Source organism: Ranitomeya variabilis, chromosome 3 (genome assembly GCF_051348905.1).
Source record: "Ranitomeya variabilis isolate aRanVar5 chromosome 3, aRanVar5.hap1, whole genome shotgun sequence".
NCBI lineage: Eukaryota > Metazoa > Chordata > Amphibia > Anura > Dendrobatidae > Ranitomeya > Ranitomeya variabilis.
Window position 1 is genome coordinate 443,501,586 of NC_135234.1, and position 17,460 is coordinate 443,519,045.

Below are 17,460 nucleotides of genomic sequence, written 5' to 3' on the forward strand. Positions count from 1 at the left end.
TTTCTCAGGCCGTGAAGAGACGTCTAGGATTTCAGGAAACGTTCCACGGCTGCCTATAGTGTGTGCGGTTAGGATCAGGTTTGCGGTTAGTCCAGTTACCACATCCCCAGAGCTCGTCCTATTATTTTCTACTTAGCTGGTTAGATTTGTGATCCTAAGCCACTAGGATCATAACACATAACACCCATGGTCCTGTGTCACTCAATGAGGCGACAGAGTAAAAGGATACCGCGCTTGCAGAGGTTTCTGTCCAGTGGATCGCTTATCCGGAAGCTACCTGTCCGGGTGAATGGCAAATGCTCTGCGAGGGAGTTTAGTTTCCTCATGAGGGACGCTGCGTGATCTAGAGTAGAACCGAAGTCCTCGTCAATCTACAGAGATTGGATGATGATATAAATAGGCCAATCCATCGTTTTCTGAAGTTCTGGTGAGTCCAGAACCAAGGCAATATCAGATCCATATTTAGAGACTTGTTCTCCACAAATCATTGGTGAGGGATCAGGAAACGAAACTTCCGTTTTCTAGGCGCGTATACGTTTCTAGAAAACTTACGGCTCCTGCTAGCCGACGGCTCGCATGAAGAAAAGGGAAATCTATATTGGTCCTGCGAGCACTCCGAGCCACAGAGGGTTCATGGAGGGATTGAATCTCGTCAGAGAATCCATGGGTTGCGGCAGTGACGAAGCCCACTCAGGGAACTAGGTTATATTTACAAAAGAAAATCCCATGGCAGACAATATGACTAGTGATAATAATTCCCAATTTAATGGTACCTGCTTAACCCAGCAGGAAGTACGGCGGCGTCTAAAAATCACAAAAATTGACAAATCTCCGGGCCCGGATGGGATACACCCCCGAGTACTGCAGGAATTAAGTACAGTCATTGATAGACCATTATTTTTAATCTTTAAAGAGTCCATAATAACAGGGTCTGTACCACAGGACTGGCGTATAGCAAATGTGGTGCCAATATTCAAAAAGGGGACAAAAACTGAACTCGGAAATTATAGGCCAGTAAGTTTAACCTCTACTGTGGGTAAAATCCTGGAGGGCATTCTAAGGGATGCTATACTGGAGTATCTGAAGAGGAATAACCTCATGACCCAGTATCAGCACGGGTTTACTAGGGACCGATCATGTCAGACTAATTTGATCAGCTTCTATGAAGAGGTAAGTTCCGGTCTGGACCAAGGGAACCCAGTAGATGGTGTATATGGACTTTTCAAAAGCTTTTGATACGGTGCCACACAAAAGGTTGATACATAAAATGAGAATAATGGGGATAGGGGAAAATATGTGCAAGTGGGTTGAGAGTTGGCTCAGGGATAGGAAACAAAGGGTGGTTATTAATGGAGCACACTCGGACTGGGTCACGGTTAGTAGTGGGGTACCACAGGGGTCAGTATTGGGCCCTCTTCTTTTTAACATATTTATTAATGACCTTGTAGGGGGCATTCAGAGTAGAATTTCAATATTTGCAGATGACACTAAAGTCTGCAGGGTAATCAATACAGGGGAGGACAATTTTATATTACAGGCTGATTTATGTAAACTAGAAGCTTGGGCTGATAAATGGCAAATGAGCTTTAATGGGGATAAATGTAAGGTCATGCACTTGGGTAGAAGTAATAAGATGTATAACTATGTGCTTAATTCTAAAACTCTGGGCAAAACCGTCAATGAAAAAGACCTGGGTGTATGGGTGGATGACAAACTCATATTCAGTGGCCAGTGTCAGGCAGCTGCTACAAAGGCAAATAAAATAATGGGATGCATTAAAAGAGGCATAGATGCTCATGAGGAGAACATAATTTTACCTCTATACAAGTCACTAGTGCGACCACACTTAGAATACTGTGCACAGTTCTGGTCTCCGGTGTATAAGAAAGACATAGCTGAACTGGAGCGGGTGCAGAGAAGAGCAACCAAGGTTATTAGAGGACTGGGGGGTCTGCCATACCAAGATAGGTTATTACACTTGGGGCTATTTAGTTTGGAAAAACGAAGACTAAGGGGTGATCTTATGTTAATGTATAAATATATGAGGGGACAGTACAAAGACCTTTCTGCTGATCTTTTTAATCATAGACCGGTGACAGGGACAAGGGGGCATCCTCTACGTCTGGAGGAAACACCAAGGTTACTTACGGGTAGCCGGTTTTTCCGGAGCCCATGACGGCACACCTGAGAGAGGGGATCCGCCCAGTCAGGACAGGAAACCCTACTGAAAATAAAAGGGCGGTACCTCTCCCTCGCTTCAGTTGGTTTTCAGAGCATGAGAGGCCCCCCTGGTTAGTACACATGGCAAATCCATCACCACATTATATTAACTAAACACACCCAAAACAATAGTGCACACCGAAGGGTGATAAAAGGGGGGGAATATACGGGTGCCGTCATGGGCTCCGGAAAAACCGGCTACCCGTAAGTAACCTTGGTGTTTTCCCTTCCCCCATGACGGCACACCTGAGAGAATTTTGTAGAATGAAACCTTTAGGGAGGGACCACCGCTTGGAGCACCCTTCTACCAAAGGTTAGGTCAGCAGAGGAGGAAAGGTCTAGCCGGTAGTGTTTGAAAAAAGTTGAGGGTGAGGACCAGGTAGCGGCCTTGCAAATTTGGTCAATTGATACCTCAGCTTTCTCTGCCCAGGAGGTAGCCACAGCTCTGGTGGAGTGAGCCTTGATGCCGTCAGGAACCGGAGTGCCACTTGCAGAGTAGGATAAACTAATGGCCTCCCTGATCCATCTAGCAATAGTACTTTTAGCTACCCCGCACCCTCTTTTGCTACCCTGAAAGGCTACGAATAGGGTTTGGTCTTTCCTCCACTGACTAGTCATAGACATGTAATGTAACATAGATCTTCTCACATCTAACATGTGGAACTTTTGTTCCCCTGGATTTTTAGGATTACTACAGAATGATGGTAAAGTAATCTCTTGACTTCTATGGAACTTTTGAACCACCTTGGGGAGATAAGCCGGGTCTGGTCTTAGAACAATTCTGTCATCAAAAACCTGAGTATAAGGAGGGCATATTGACAGGGCCTGTAAATCACTTACCCTACGTGCCGATGTTAAGGCTACTAGTAAAACTGTTTTAAGGGTAAGTAACTTAGGTGATAACTCCTGCAAAGGCTCAAAGGGCTGTTTAGTCAGGGCTTCTAAGACCAAATTTAGATCCCAAGGAGGGATTTTTGGGATAATGACCGGCCGAGATCTACTGCAAGATTTTATGAATCGTGAGACCCATCTATTTGAGGCAAGATTACAATTATATAGGGCCCCCAGGGCAGAAACCTGAACTTTAAGGGTGCTGGTTGCCAACCCAAGATGTAACCCTGCTTGCAGAAACTCTAAGATAGGACCTATAGGAGCCACCTCCCCCAATGGTTCACCCAGGAAGTCGAGGAATTTTTTCCATGTCCTACCATAGATCCTGGAGGTTATGGGTTTTCTGCTTTTCAACAGGGTGGAGATTAACCCTGGAGAGAATCCTTGGCGACTTAGTAACGCCCTCTCAAATTCCAGGCTGCGAGATGGAAGCCCTTCACCTGAGAGTGGGTCACTGGGCCCTGGGTTAGCAGGTCCGGAACCTCTGGCAGGATCCATGGGTCTGTTACCGACATCTGCCTTAGAAGGGAGAACCAAGGTCTCCTTGGCCAAAAAGGAGCTATGAAGATGATATTCGCCTGATCCTCTCTGATCTTCCGGATCACAGCTGGAATCATCACTATCGGGGGGAATGCGTAGGCCAGAGAAAACTTCCAAGGTATCAGTAGGGCATCTACTGCGAAGGGATGTTCTCTCGGATTCAAGGAGCAGAACCTCCTGACTTTTCTGTTGTGGGAGTTGGCGAACAAGTCTATCTCTGGTGTGCCCCAGGCTTGGACTATTTGTTGAAATATCTGGGGGTTTAATGACCATTCCCCCTGCCTTAAGCCTCTGCGACTCAGGAAGTCCGCTTGAGTGTTTTCTGTGCCTTTGATGTGCAATGCCGACAGAGATGACAGGTGTTGTTCTGCTAGTTGAAAGAGTATGTTTGATGCCTGCATGAGGCCTTTGGACCTCGTTCCCCCCTGATGATTGACATACGCCACCACTGCTCGATTGTCCGTCAGGATTCGAGTATGGCGACCCCGGAGTAAAGGAAGAAAATGTCTTAGGGATTTCTCCACTGCCCACAGCTCTTTTTCGTTTGATCCATAGTTCTTTTCTCGTATGGACCAGGTCCCTTGTACAGAGTGAGACCTCAGGTGAGCCCCCCAACCTGTACCGCTTGCGTCGGTCGTGATAATGTCTATGACCGGATTTTGCCACCGGACCCCCATTGTCAGCTGGTTTCTCACAGTCCACCAAACTAGGGAATCCCTTACGCCCAGGGAGAGACATAGATTTCCTTCTAAATGCCCTTTTAGTAGTCTTTGAGCTGAGAGAACTTCCCACTGTAGTTGTCTTAGGTGGAATTGTGCCCATTCTACTGCCGGAATACACGATGTTAACGAGCCTAGAAGGGACATTGCCTTTCTCAGAGTCATTGTCGGCTGGCGTATTGCTGTACTGGTCAGATTTATTATTTTGTCTACCTTGTTTTCTGGAAGAAGGCAGAGCTGACGTTCGGAGTCCAGTATTAACCCCAGGAAAGATTGTAATTTTACTGGCAGCAGTCTGGACTTGGGGATATTTATTATCCAACCCAGCTCCCTTAGAGTTGATGTTACCACTGATACTTGATGAGTGCAGTGGGACTCTGATCTTCCTATTACCAGGAAATCGTCCAGATATGGGACAATGACTACATCCCGGGACCGGAGGTATGACATAACCTCCACCATCACCTTGGTGAAAACCCTGGGAGCTGTAGACAGACCGAACGGAAGGGCTGTGTATTGATAATGTTTTATCTGGTTCTGGACATAGAGAGCTACTCTCAAATATTTCTGATATTCCGGATGTATTGGTATATGATAATACGCGTCTTTCAAGTCGATTACTGCCATGAAGCAGTGTTGGAAAAGGAGTTTTATGGTCGTATTTATAGACTCCATCTTGAAAGAGTAGTTCTCTATGGATTGGTTGAGTTTTCTCAAATTTATAATAGTTCTCCAAGAACCATCCGGTTTTTGGATCAAGAAGAGGGGGGAGTAAAATCCCTCTCTCTCCTCCCGAGCAGGAACCTCCTGAAGAACCCTTTTTTGGATGAGTCCCAAGACTTCGGTTTCTAGGGCAGATTGTTCCTGCAGAGACTTTCTTCGGGGAGTTATGATAAAGTTTCGTCTGGGTGGACAGGTGAATTTTATTTTGAGGCCGTCTCTGATGATATTTATGACCCAGGTACTGGGGGAGATGTTTACCCAGGCCGGAAAGAAGAGGGAGAGTCTTCCTCCCACTTCTGGCGTAATGTCATTGGGGGGATTTTTTGGCTGAAGTAGAGGGCCCTTTAAACATATAGCCTGAGCCTCTTTTATCCCTAAAGTCCCAGTTTTTCCTCTCCCCTGGGGGGCGACCTCTATTAAATCTTCTCCTCCGAAAAAAGGGTTTTTTGGACTCTTTAGGGATATTGGGAAAGCCTTTCTTTTTATCTCCTGCATGTTCCAGGATTTCTTCAAGCTTCTTCCCAAAGAGAAGTTGACCATCACATGGGATGGAGCACAGCTTGTGTTTAGATGGTAAATCCCCCGGACAACCTTTGAGCCAGAGGGCTCTTCTTGCCGCATTAGACAAGCTCGCTGCTCTGGACGTTAGTCTTGCGGAATCTGCAGAAGAGTCTGCTAAAAAGGCTGCTGCTCCTTGCACTAAGGATATATTGGCAAGGATGTCGGTTCTGGGTACCTTGTCCCTTAGCTGATCCTCTATCTGCTGTAGCCAGACCATCAGAGCGCGGGCCGTACATGTTCCAGCGATTGCTGGCTTCAGGCCCCCCGCTGAGGCTTCCCAGATATGTCTGAGAAACCCATCTGCTTTTTTGTCAAGCGGGTCTTTAAGAACACCCGAGTCTTCTAATGGGAGGGATGATTTTTTTAAGCATTTGGCTACCGCTCCGTCAATTTTTGGGATCTTTTCCCAGGGTTCAGAGTCTTTATTCTCAAAGGGATATCTCCTTTTGGATGAAGAGGGCAAAGAACCCATTTTTTCAGGTCTTTTCCACTCTTTCTCGATTAATGCTTTTATTTTTGCATTAACTGGAAACGTGCGTTTCCTCCTCTCTTCTAAGCCACCAAACATGACATCCTCTAGTGACCTAGGTGTCTTCTCTTCTTTAAGGCCCATTGCAGACCTAACTGCTTTGACTAATTTGTCCACGTCCTCAGTGGGAAAGCATGGACGACCCCCTGAATCACTGTCCGAGGAGGAATCTGAAGAGTGGACCGAGGCTGGAGAAGTAGAGGGAGATCGGGATGTTTTATGACTCCCCTGTCTCTGAGAGGTATCCGACTCTGTAGATGCCTTACGGCTTCTCCCTCTTGGCTCGCTAAGGGCCAATTTCAAGGAGTCTTTAATTTCAGCCTGTATTATGGCTTTAAGGCTAGTGGCGAAATTAGGGGTTTCTTCTTGAATAGTCTTATTAATGCAGTCAGCACAGAGATCCTTCTGATACTGCACTGCAAGCGGGTTTTTACAAAGGGCACACTCTCGGTTCTTTGTTTTACCGGTAGCTTTCCTGGACCCCTAGTGATCAAAACAGAAAAATGGACCCTGTTACCATAAGGGATACATTCACGTAGATCACTCACCACCGCCGACAATCAAGGGTACCGATTTTGGAGGCTGGACAGATGCACGTGAAGCGTCCCTCCTGGACGCCGACGAATCTTGCCGGACGGAACGACCACTGTTTCTACCACTTGAGCGGCTGCTCCTGGTATGCTGGTGGCTCGGCAAGGCATCTGGTGAGAGCTCCTGCTGCTGTTGCTGTTGTGAAAGCGGCTGCTGCAGCTGCTCTTGTTGTCCTACTTCCATGGTGAAGTTTTTGGACATGAGCGCGTCTTCTGTGGTCTACCACCCTTTTATGGGGGGACCACTGCACTCCCCGCCTCTCCGGTGCCCAGTAATGGCCCCTCCCCCTCTCTGCCATGCCGCCGGAGTCTTCATTCACCGGCCGGCGTTTTCTTCATGGGCGCCGCCATCTTGGATCCGGCGCCTGCCTCCGACGCCACACGGGCACGCCCATTCCCAGCGTGCCTGGCGTGTGACGTCAGAAGAGCGACCCGGAAGCGGCCGCCGCGCCTGGACGCCGGCAGAGAGGGGAGGGCGGCGTGGCAGCCATGGAAGGAACCCGGTCCTCCAACCATGCTGCGCAACGCCCGCACGGACGCAGTGACCCGGGGGGACCTGCGGACGGCGCCTCCAGGACCCGAACCTCCGACGCACAGGCGCTGCCTGTTCTTCCACGCCGGGACGGGACCTGGGTAAGTTGAACCGCCGTGTTCAGTACAAGGGTCCCTGTCAGGACAGGAAACCCAACTGAAGCGAGGGAGAGGTACCGCCCTTTTATTTTCAGTAGGGTTTCCTGTCCTGACTGGGCGGATCCCCTCTCTCAGGTGTGCCGTCATGGGGGAAGGGAAAAAAAGGTTTAAGCATAATAACAGACGCGGATTCTTTACTGGAAGAGCAGTGAGACTATGGAACTCTCTGCCGTATGATGTTGTAATGAGTGACTCATTGCTTCAATTTAAGAGGGGACTGGATACCTTTCTGGAAAAGTATAATATTACAGGGTATATATATTAGATTCCTTGATAAGGCGTTGATCCACGGAACTAGTCTGATTGCCGTATGTGGGGTCGGGAAGGAATTTTTTTCCCCATGATGCAGCTTACTCTTACCACATGGGGTTTTTTTGCCTTCCCCTGGATCAACATGTTAGGGCATGCTAGGCTATGGGTTGAACTAGATGGACTTAAAGTCTTCCTTCAACCTTAATAACTATGTAACTATGTAATACTCTGGGATAAGCTGGGATCGGTGGCGGAGGGTTCCTGAGCTCACTTAGGGTGACCGGCTTCGGACTAGTCATGTGCCCTTAAGACACAGGAATACTGGTCATGCGCCCCTAAGAAAAAGTAATAGCGGTCCTGTGCCTTTAAGACCAGGGAATACTGGTCATGTGCCCTTAAGACCAGAGAATGCTGGTCATGTGCCTTTAAGACCAGAGAATGCTGGTCATGTACCTTTAAGACTAGGGAATATCACCTTTATGCAGTACTTCCTTACTCGGTTGAAGAGTCGTTGTGCCCCTTTAATGCAAAACCATAGCCCCTTATGTGTGTGTGTGCGTGCTGGCAATGTAGACCAAGATGGGAGTTGCAGAGGTGGTAAAGTCTCGCAGAGAGCGAGAGGCGCCAATTTGGGGGCGGAGCCAAAGAAACTATGTGGGCGGAGCCTCGTGACTTCCATGAATAGGCCCAAGCCGAGGCCTAAATTTCTGCAGCCGGCGTGAGCAATACCAGCATTGCCGAGGGAAGCGATCACCCCCGTGCCAGGGAAGAAGCGCCAGAAAAGGTGGGCGGAGCTGCCTTAGCGCGCCATAGTGCGGGCGCGGCTTCCGGGATGCGGCCTACACATTGGCCGAAGCCGGGGGCTAAATTTTTGCAGCCGGCCGGAGCATTACCTCAGGGAGGTGGGCCACAGGGAAGCTGAGGCTGCCTGTCAGCATGTGAATATCTCACTGCAGAGGCCCACCGCTGATCCAATCACCATCGGTGCACGTCCCGGCATGGAGCCGCCGCGATGACTGGGTTTCAGCGCCGAGGAAAGCGCACGCACTCTATTGTTCTGCTGCAAGTGCAGGGATAGAGGAATAAACCTCAATCCACCATCCCTTTGTTAGGGAGGTGGAGAGGAACCGTCCGCCTCCTTGTGCCATCCGCTTTAACAGTGGTGGGACAGTGGGGGCTGCTCGGACGCCAAAGAGGGGCCTCTGTACATTCACGGAGTTCAAGCACTCGGGTGGACAGGGCCAGTTGTCCGGCATTAGGCCTGGCTCCAGGAGAGGATACATGGAGGCGACACTCCATGTGCTCGCCGGCTGCTGGTGTGGGGAGATCGGGACTCGAAGGAACCGTCGCCCCTGAAGTGAGCTCAGGTGTGGCTTCCCACGTCACAGGAGAGGGTACGAGGAGGTATACTCCGCGTGCTCGCCTGTTGATGAATCGGGGGAGATCGGAACCTTGAAGGGATCCGTTGCCCCCTTCATTCCGTAAAATAAAAAAATTAAAATTTACAGAAAAGTAAAAAATAAAATAAAAACGGTCTGAACCAGACCCAAGTGCCTCCTACGGACACTAAGCAACAACTGGTTAGCTGAGAGCCAACAGGAGGGTGTACACTGCAGGGGAGGAGCTAACTTTCTTTGTATCACTTAGTGTCAGCAGCATACACCCACGGTCTGTGTCCCCCAATGAGGCGTAGGAGAAATAGTTAATAAATAACATTTCCCACATGTCAACTTTACATCAGCACAATTTTGGAAAAAATTTTTTTGGTTAGGAAGTTATAAAGGCTTAAAAGTTGACCAGCGATTTCTCATTTTTCCAACAAAATTTACAAAACCACTTTTTTTTTTTTTTTTTTAGAGACCTCATCACATTTAACCCCTTCACCCCCAAGGGTGGTTTGCACGTTAATGACCGGGCCAATTTTTACAATTCTGACCACTGTCCCTTTATGAGGCTATAACTCTGGAACGCTTTGACGGATCTTGGCGATTCTGACATTGTTTTCTCGTGACATATTGTACTTCATGTTAAAGGTAAAATTTATTCGATATAACTTGCGTTTATTTGTGAAAAAAATGGAAATTTGGCGAAAATTTTGAAAATTTTGCAATTTTCCAACTTTGAATTTTTGTGCCCTTAAATCACAGACATATGTCACGCAAAATACTTAATAAGTAACATTTCCCACATGTCTACTTTACATCAGTACAATTTTGGAACCAAAATTTTTTTTTGTGACGGAGTTATAAGGGTTAAAAGTTGACCAGCAATTTCTCATTTTTACAACACCATTTTTTTTTAGGGACCACATCTCATTTGAAGTCATTTTGAGGGGTCTATATGATAGAAAATACTCAAGTGTGACACCATTCTAAAAACTGCACCCCTCAAGGTGCTCAAAACCACATTCAAGAAGTTTATTAACCCTTCAGGTGTTTCACAGGAATTTTTGGAATGTTTAAATAAAAATGAACATTTAACTTTTTTTCACACAAAATTTATTTCAGCTCCAATTTGTTTTATTTTACCAAGGGTAACAGGAGAAAATGGACCCCCAAAGTTGTTGTACAATTTGTCCTTGTACAATTTGTCCTGAGTACGATGATACCCCATATGTGGGTGTAAACCATTGTTTAGGCGCATGGCAGAGCTTGGAAGGGAAGGAGCGCCATTTGACTTTTCAATGCAAAATTGACTGGAATTGAGATGGGACGCCATGTTGCGTTTGGAGAGCCCCTGATGTGCCTAAACATTGAAACTCCCTACAAGTGACACCATTTTGGAAAGTAGACCCCCTAAGGAACTTATCTAGATGTGTTTTGAGAGCTTTGAACCCCCAAGTGTTTCACTACAGATTATAACGCAGAGCCGTGAAAATAATTTTTTTTTTTTTTCTCAAAAATGATTTTTTAGCCCCCAGCTTTGTATTTTTACAAGGGTAACAGAATAAATTGGACCCCAAAATTTGTTTTCCAATTTGTCCTGAGTACGCTGATACCCCATATGTGGGGGGGAACCACTGTTTGGGCGCATGACAGAGCTCGGAAGGGAAGGAGCGCCATTTGGAATGCAGACTTAAATGGATTGGTCAGCAGCCGTCACGTTGCATTTGCAGAGCCCCTGATGTACCCAAACAGTACAAACCCCCCACAAGTGACCCCATATTGGAAACTAGACCTCCCAAGGAACTTATCTAGATGTGTTTTGAGAACTTTGAACCCCCAAGTGTTTCACTAAAGTTTATAGCGCAAAGCCGTGAAAATAAAAATTCTTTTTTTTTTTCACAAAAATGATTTTTTAGCCCCCAGTTTTGTATTTTCACAAGGGTAACAGGATAAATTAGACCCCAAAAGTTGTTGTCCAATTTGTCCTGAGTACGCTGATACCCCATATGTCGGGGGGAACCACTGTTTGGGCGCATGACAGAGCTCGGAAGGGAAGGAGCGCCATTTGGAATGCAGCCTTAAATGGATTGGTCTGCAGGCGTCACGTTGCATTTGCAGAGCCCCTGATGTACCCAAACAGTACAAACCCCCCACAAGTGACCCCATATTGGAAACTAGACCTCCCAAGGAACTTATCTAGATGTGTTGTGAGAACTTTGAACCCCCAAGTGTTTCACTACAGTTTATAATGCAGAGCCGTGAAAATAAAACATCTTTTTTTTCCCACAAAAATGATTTTTAGCCCCCCAAATTTTTATTTTCCTAAGCATAACAAGAGAACTTGGACCCCAGAAGTTGTTGTTCAATTTGTCCCGAGTACGCTGATAACACATATGTTGGGGTAAACCCCTTTTTGGGCGCACGGGAGAGCTCGGAAGGGAAGGAGCACTGTTTTACTTTTTCAACGCAGAATTGGCTGGAATTGAGATTGGACGCCATGTCGCGCTTGGAGAGCCCCTGATGTGCCTGGACAGTGGAAACCCCCCAATTCTACCTGAAACCCTAACCCAAACACACCCCTAACCCTAATCCCAACGGTAACCCTAACCACACCCCTAGCCCTGACACACCCATAATTCTAATCCCAACCCTAATCCAAACGTAAATGTAATCCAAACCCTAACCCTAACTTTAGCCCCAACCCTAACTTTACCTCCAACCCTAGCCCTAACCCTACCCCTAACCCTAACCCTAAACGTGACTGAAATACGTGGCACTGAAATACGTGGCACTGAAATACGTGGCACTGAAATACGTGGCACTTAAATACGTGGCACTGAAACACGTGGCACTGAAACACGTGGCACTGAAACACGTGGCACTGAAATACGTGGCACTGAAATACGTGGCACTGAAATACGTGGCACTGAAATACGTGGCACTGAAATACGTGGCACTTAAATAAGTGGCACTGAAATATGTGATATGTGGCACTGAAATACGTGGCACTGAAATACGTGGCACTGAAATACGTGGCACTGAAATGTGATACGTGGCACTTAAATACGTGGCACTGAAACACGTGGCACTGAAATACGTGATACGTGGCACTGAAATACGTGGCACTGAAATACGTGGCACTGAAATACGTGCAACTGAAATACGTGCAACTGAAATACGTGGTACTAAAATATGTGGCACTGAAATACATGATACGTGGCACTGAAATACGTGGCACTGAAACACGTGGCACTAAAATACGAGATACGTGGCACTGAAATACGTGGCACTGAAATACGTGGCACTGAAATACGTGGCACTGAAATACGTGGCACTGAAATACGTGGCACTATGACTGTCAGAAAATGTTCATTAAACGGTTAGGGGTGAGGTTAGGGGTAGAGTTAGGGTTAGGGTTTGGATCCCTTTATCACCTTGATGGTGGTGGGTGGCTTTTCAGTGTGTTTTCTGTTTTTTCCGATAAAAATGCATGCGTTTTTAACGCAAACAAACGCATGTGCTTAAAAACGCAAGAAAATACTGCAGGTTGTATTTCTGAAAATGAACGCATGCAGAAAAAAACCGCATGCGTTTGAAAACGCGTACAAAAAACCGCATGCGTTTTCAATGTTAAATATAGGGAAAAAACGCATGCGTTTTTTTGTGCAAAAAACGCTGCAGACAAAAACGGAAGTGTGAAACCAGCGACGCTTTTTATAGCAAAAAAGTTTTTGCGTCTCCACATTTTGAGACCTATAATTTTTCCACATTTGCTCCACAGAGTCATGTGAGGTCTTGTTTTTTGCGGGACGAGTTGACGTTTTTATTGGTAACATTTTCGGACACGTGACCGTTTTTGATCGCTTTTTATTCCGATTTTTGTGAGGCAGAATGACCAAAAACCTGCTATTCATGAATTTCTTTTGGGAGAGGCGTTTATACTGTTCCGCGTTTGGTAAAATTGATAAAGCAGTTTTATTCGTCGGGTCAGTATGATTACAGCGATATCTCATTTATATCATTTTTTTTATGTTTTGGCGCTTTTATACGATAAAAACTATTTTATAGAAAAAATAATTATTTTGGTATCGCTTTATTCTCAGGACTATAACTTTTTTATTTTTTTGCTGATGATGCTGTATGGCGGCTTGTTTTTTGCGGGACAAGATGACGTTTTCAGCGGTACCATGGATATTTATATCAGTCTTTTTGATCGCGTGTTATTCCACTTTTTGTTCGGCGGTATGGCAATAAAGCGTTGTTTTTTGCCTCTTTTTTTTTTTTTTTCTTACGGTGTTTACTGAAGGGGTTAACTAGTGTGGCAGTTTTATAGGTTGGGTCGTTACGGACGTGGCGATACTAAATATGTGTACTTTTATTGTTTTTTTTTTTATTTAGATAAAGAAATGTATTTATGGGAATAATATATTTTTTTTTTTTTCATTATTTTGGAATATATTTTTTTTTTTTTTTTTTTACACATTTGGAAATTTTTTTTTTTACTTTTTTACTTTGCCCCAGGGGGGGACAATACAGATCGGTGATCTGCCAGTTTGCATAGCACTCTGACAGATCACCGATCTGCGAGAAGTACAGGCTGCTTCACAGTGCCTGCTCTGAGCAGGCTTCTGTGAAGCCACCTCCCTCCCTGCAGGACCCGGATCCGCGGCCATCTTGGATCCGGGTCTGGAGCAGGCAGGGAGGGAGGTAAGACCCTCGCAGCAACGCGATCACATCGCGTTGCTGCGGGGGGCTCAGGGAAGCCCGCAGGGAGCCCTCTCCCTGCGCGATGCTTCCCTGCATCGCCGGCACATCGCGATCATGTTTGATCGCGGTGTGCCGGGGGTTAATGTGCCGGGGGCGGTCCGTGACCGCTCCTGGCACATAGTGCCGGATGTCAGCTGCGATATGCAGCCGACACCCGGCCGCGATCGGCCGCGCTCCCCCCGTGAGCGCGGCCGATCGGCTATGACGTACTATCCCGTCGGCGGTCATACGGGCCCACCCCACCTCGACGGGATAGTACGTCAAATGTCGGGAAGGGGTTAAAGCGAGCTTGGGGGGTCACTATAACAGAAAATACCCAAAAGTGACACCATTTAATAAAACTGCACCCCTCAAGGTGTGCAAAACCACACAAGAAGTTTATTAACCCTTCAGGTGCTTCACGAGAACTAAAGCAATGTGAAAGGAAAAAATTAACATTTTACTTTTCTCACAAAAAATTTACTTTGGAATCAAATGTTTTTATTCTCACAAGGGTATCAGGGGAAAATGGGCCACAAAATTTGTTGTGCAGTTTCTCCTGAGTACGCCGATACCCCATACGTGGGGAGAAGCCACTGGGTGCATGGCCGGGCTCAGAAGGGAGGGAGCACCATTTGACTTTTTAAACTCAAAATTGGCTGGAATCAATGGTGGCGCCATGTCGTGTTTGGAGACCCCCTGATGTACCTAAACAGTGGACCCTCCCCCAGTTCCAACTCTAACCACAGCCCTAACTTTAGCCACAGCCCTAACTTTAGCCACAGCCCTAACTTTAGCCAAACCCACTGTAGCCCAACCCTAACCCTAATGGAAAAATGGAAATAAACACTTTTATTTTTACCAAACTAAGGGGGTGATAAGGGGGGTTTGATTTACTATTTTTTTTATATATATATATATATATATATATATATATATATATATATATATATATATTTTTTTTTTTTTATTTTTTTGATCACTGTGATAAACAGTGAACAAAATAAACCAATAGGAAAAATTTCTTATTGTTGACGGGTGGCAGATCTCGGCAGGAGCACTGAACAAGCGCCTGCCATTTTCTTCTGGCACGGGGGACTTCACGGGGAAAATGCAGGGACTCCGGAGGGGGAAATGACCTGAGGACCCTATTTTTCTCTCCTCTGATGTGCGATCACTTCAGAGGAAAGAGAAATTAAATGGAAAAATCAGACTTTTTTTTTTTTTGCGGTCATCGTTATACCATTAACGGCAATCGCAACATAAGGCTATGTTCACTCATTGCATTTTTATTTTGTTTTTTTTTCTGCAGGTTTTGTGGAGTTTTGCGGCTGCATTTTTGTTGTCTCTTGTGCATGTTGATAAAGTTTAGTGGCCCAAAAAAAACTGTGTGTTATGCATTATGCACAGTGCGGGGCTGGGATTCCAAAGGTGGGTGGCCGCACTGCCCGCACAGGCGCAGTCTGCAAGCCTGGCTGGGACGTCAGACAGCCAGAGCTTACTGCGCCTGCGCAGCACAGTAGTACACAGCGCAGGCGCCAGTTTTGAAACGTAAACAGCGCTGAGGGGGCGGCGCCGAAAGACCATGAAGATTGGAGTGACGGCAGAGGAGCGGTTCGAGCTGGGGAGTGAGGACCCGCCTCCCTGGCTAGAGACCGGAATTGTGGCTAAGTATCAAATCGCTTTATTTTGGGTATACTTGAACCTAAAACTAAAAGAGCCACCTTGTTAGAATGCAGCATTACTGCTGCACAAGGTGGCTCTTTTAGTTTATAACGGCTGGAGGGGGGTGACAGTGGCCCTTTAATGACAATACTGTAGAGAGATTTAACCTTGTTTGGTCTCCTTGGAATTCCTTTTGTGACATGTTAAATATATGACCTCTATGAGAGGGATATTAATAGGGCATAACATTCCATATCCTTTCCTGTTGTTTGAGTCTGTGTTTGTTTGTTCGTAAGCTTTTACTCTTTATATACGGTACTTTGTTTAACCAAAGTATTATTATAGTATAGGATTGGTTGACAACCTATAAATGACGGTGAAAAATTTAAGATGGCAAAAAAAAATCTCTTCCTGTAAAAATTTAAAAATGTATTTCAATAAAAAATACAATAAAAAAAAAACATTATCCTTCAGCACAATGGGAGATGATCCCTCAAACTGTGGGAGAAATTAGTACAGGAATAGAGCTGAGCCAATACATGCAAGTTAGTAAAAGCAGCCTCAAACTTCACATTGAGCATCTACTACTGGGAGGGACCACTGTTACTCACACCCCAATTTAGTACCTGTCTCATGTCCCCTTGTGCAGTAAATACAATGGCCTCAAGACCATCATCTGTGCACTCCACATTCTCTTTTTCCACCACGGTCATCAACCTGGCAAGAACCTGTGCATCAGTTAATTTTGTGTATCGGAGAACAGCACAGCGAGACTGGATAGGCTCTGACGAGATAAGGAAAAATATATCAGCAGAAGAACAGCTTAAGTAGCCAAATTAATCAGGAAACTAGATGCACTCCCCAAAGTATACAAAACTATTTTGGAACTACCTATAATTTTATCAGAGGCATTGCAGGCCAACGCAAAACGTGTTGTTTTCGAGTAAATTTCCATAGTTCTCCTTAAAGCTTGCTGGGCTCCATCTGTCATACTAGATATCAAGAAAAAGAAAGTATTTCAGCAAAGAGAAATATTTGATTATCAGTAGAGATTACAACAACAATTACCAAACAACTGCAGTCATCTGAAAAAATAAATAAATAAAAAGTATGGTTTTCCTTAACACTTGTTTCCAGCATAAATTCTGATTAACATACACTGTCTTTTGAGTGAAAATGTTAAATTGCATGCTGGAAAGCAGTCATGCCTGCACTAGAAGCCTATCTGTGCACTGTGTCAGAACAGAATTGACCCCTTAATGACCTTGCCGTTTTTTGCAATTCTGACCAGTGTCCCTTTATGAGGTAATAACCCAGGAACGCTTCAACGGATCCTAGCGGTTCTGAGATTGTTTTTTCGTGACATATTGGGCTTCATGTTAGTGGTAAATTTAGGTCGATAATTTTTGTGTTTATTTGTGAAAAATATGGAAATTTGGCTAAAATTTTGAAAATTTCGTAATTTTCACATTTTGAATTTTTATTCTGTTAAACGAGAGTTATGTGACACAAAATAGTTAATAAATAACATTACCTACAGGTTTACTTTACATCAGCACAATTTTGGAAACAAATTTTTTTTTACTAGGAAGTTATAAGGCCATGTGCACACGTTCAGGATTGTTAGCTTTTTTTTCGCGTTTTTTCGCTATAAAAACGTGATAAAAACGCGAAAAAAAACGCTTACATAAGCCTCCTATTATTTACAGGGTATTCCGCATTTTTTGTGCAAATGTTGCGATTTTTTTCCGCGAAAAAATCGCATAGCGGAAAAAAAAGCAACATGTTCATTAAAAATGCGGAATTGCAGGGATTCCGCACACCTAGGGGTCCATTGATCTGCTTACTTCCCGCACGGGACTGTGCACACCATGCGGGAAGTAAGCAGATTATATGCGGTTGGTACCCAGGGTGGAGGAGAGGAGACTCTCCTCCACGCACTGGGCACC

The 17,460-nt window shown here is 45.4% G+C and overlaps 1 protein-coding gene across 1 annotated transcript in view; it reads right to left on the reverse strand.

Annotated features, from left to right (window-relative positions):
* RFC2 (replication factor C subunit 2) overlaps positions 1 to 17,460 on the reverse strand; it is a 63,458-nt gene that overhangs the window by 31,130 nt on the left and 14,868 nt on the right. Inside the window, exons 6-7 of the mRNA XM_077296457.1 lie at positions 16,403 to 16,503; positions 16,138 to 16,295 (exon numbers count right to left, since the gene is read on the reverse strand). Coding sequence (XP_077152572.1) covers positions 16,138 to 16,295; positions 16,403 to 16,503 — 259 coding nt within the window. The remainder of the gene's footprint in view (positions 1 to 16,137; positions 16,296 to 16,402; positions 16,504 to 17,460) is intronic.